General features: G+C 42.7%; 1 protein-coding gene across 1 annotated transcript; it reads right to left on the minus strand.

Moving 5' to 3' along the window:
* Nucleotides 1-1,075: 1,075 nt before the first annotated feature.
* Nucleotides 1,076-1,783, minus strand: NANP (N-acetylneuraminic acid phosphatase; the record flags this gene model as incomplete). The annotated part of the gene is made up of 1 exon (XM_010288407.1): nucleotides 1,076-1,783. A coding segment is annotated over one exon (708 nt), but the record flags the coding sequence as incomplete, so codon positions are not given.
* Nucleotides 1,784-1,794: the final 11 nt, after the last annotated feature.

A 1,794-nucleotide genomic window follows, 5' to 3' on the forward strand; every position in this document is an offset into this window, starting at 1 on the left:
CAGCACATAGACATTATAAAGTTGTACACAGTACTGTAATACGTACGATACGGTTTTCAAATTTCCTGGAAGAGAGTCATGAAAACCATTTACAAACAACTAGGTCATCTTTCCTCCCAAGTAAATCACACGAAATACACGCAGAAAATGGAGTAAGGAGGGATTGTATAACAGTGCCATTAAAAGTCAAAAAAAGCACTGATCCTGCAGTTGAGTTTGAGTAGTCATACACCTGAGCAAGACCAAGAACAGTTTCTCCAAAAAGTCTGATCAAAATTCACCAATAAAATCAGACAGAACAATAATATTAGCTTTTAAAGAGTTTGACAGTACAGTAAGACCACTGAAAATATCCTGCATATCTGCATAAGCACCAAGATAGTATAAAGTAAGAACTTAGCCATCAAGTCCCTATGATAAATGGTCCCCTATACAAATGCAAATTTTTAACGTACATTTAAGTACTTTTGGCACGAGATACAGATTCTATAAAAGAAAAGTCACTGCAAAGTCTGATAAAATAATTCTAAAACTTGAACACTTGAAAAAAGATCAAAGGTAGAACATTTTCTAATGGTCTGGTACATAATAAATTTTGGTTTTAGAAACAGCAAAATTCACTCCAGTTCCTGAGATAAACTGCAGATCAACTGTGAAGATTTACTGATTGTGCCACACCCTTTTTCATGTTCTTTTTACACACTACAAACAAGGTCTGAGCTGAAGCTTCTGCTAAACTTACAAGTCAGCAAAGCATGTGAAAGATCAAAACATTCACATTTTTGTTTCTGCTGTAAAAACAAGAGACTGGCAACTTAGGTCAGAGACAGACAGACTTTAGCCACAGTCTGTCAAGATAATTTCCAGAGGCAGTTTTTTCAAATTAACTGCACTTGCATCTTTGAATCTAATTCTTTGTTTCTATCCTTTTTCACTGACAACTGTTGCTCTTACTCATACACCTGCTGTTTAAGAAGGCATACCATACAGGAGCTCAGAATCCTAGGGTCAAAATTTTAACAAGAGCGTAAGCCACCTAACAGCTTAGCACATCTCTGATTGTATGCTGGAACCATCAGTGTGCTTCATTACTACTAGCCATATGGTCAGTTCCTAACTTAGCATTAATTTTGTGCTCCATCTTCTGTAAAACTGCTGGAAGATCCAGAATAGAAGAAATAATATAATGAGGTAATGGGGAGATATTTACTGGGGCTGTCATTGCTTTGTTTAACCAAACAGTTGCTTTCAAGCCAGCATTCAGGCCTCCTTGAATATCTGTATCTAGAGAGTCACCAACCATAACACACTCTGTGGGCTGCACCCCCAGCAGATCACAACAGTAATGAAATATGGATGGCGCCGGTTTCTCTTCTTTCTGCTCTCCTCCCACAACGATGGCATCGAAGTAGGGCTGACAGGCGCACGCTTCGATCTTCTCCCTCTGCGTCTGTTTGTCGCCGTTAGTCAAGAGCAGCAAGCGGACCCTTTTCCGCAGCTCGGTGAGCATGCCCCGCGTGTCCTCGGCCAGGGTGAGGTGCTGCAGGCGGGTCGTTTTCCACAAGAAATAGCACTCGGCGGCCAGGTTTCGGTTCGCCTCCCCCCCGATCGTCTCTTGGATCGCCTCCTCCCAGTGCGAAATCCGCAGGTCGGTGATGCACATCGTGGCGGGATCGTGACACTCCTTGAGGAGCTTGGCCTGGACCTTATCGCAAATGGCACGGGCTTCTCCCTCGCCGCAGTGGTGCTTTGACTGCAGGGCATTTACCACCTTTAACAGACACGAGGCCCTCG

The sequence above is a fragment of the Phaethon lepturus genome, unplaced genomic scaffold, assembly GCF_000687285.1.
Source record: "Phaethon lepturus isolate BGI_N335 unplaced genomic scaffold, ASM68728v1 scaffold53695, whole genome shotgun sequence".
In the NCBI taxonomy this organism is placed as follows: Eukaryota; Metazoa; Chordata; class Aves; order Phaethontiformes; family Phaethontidae; genus Phaethon; species Phaethon lepturus.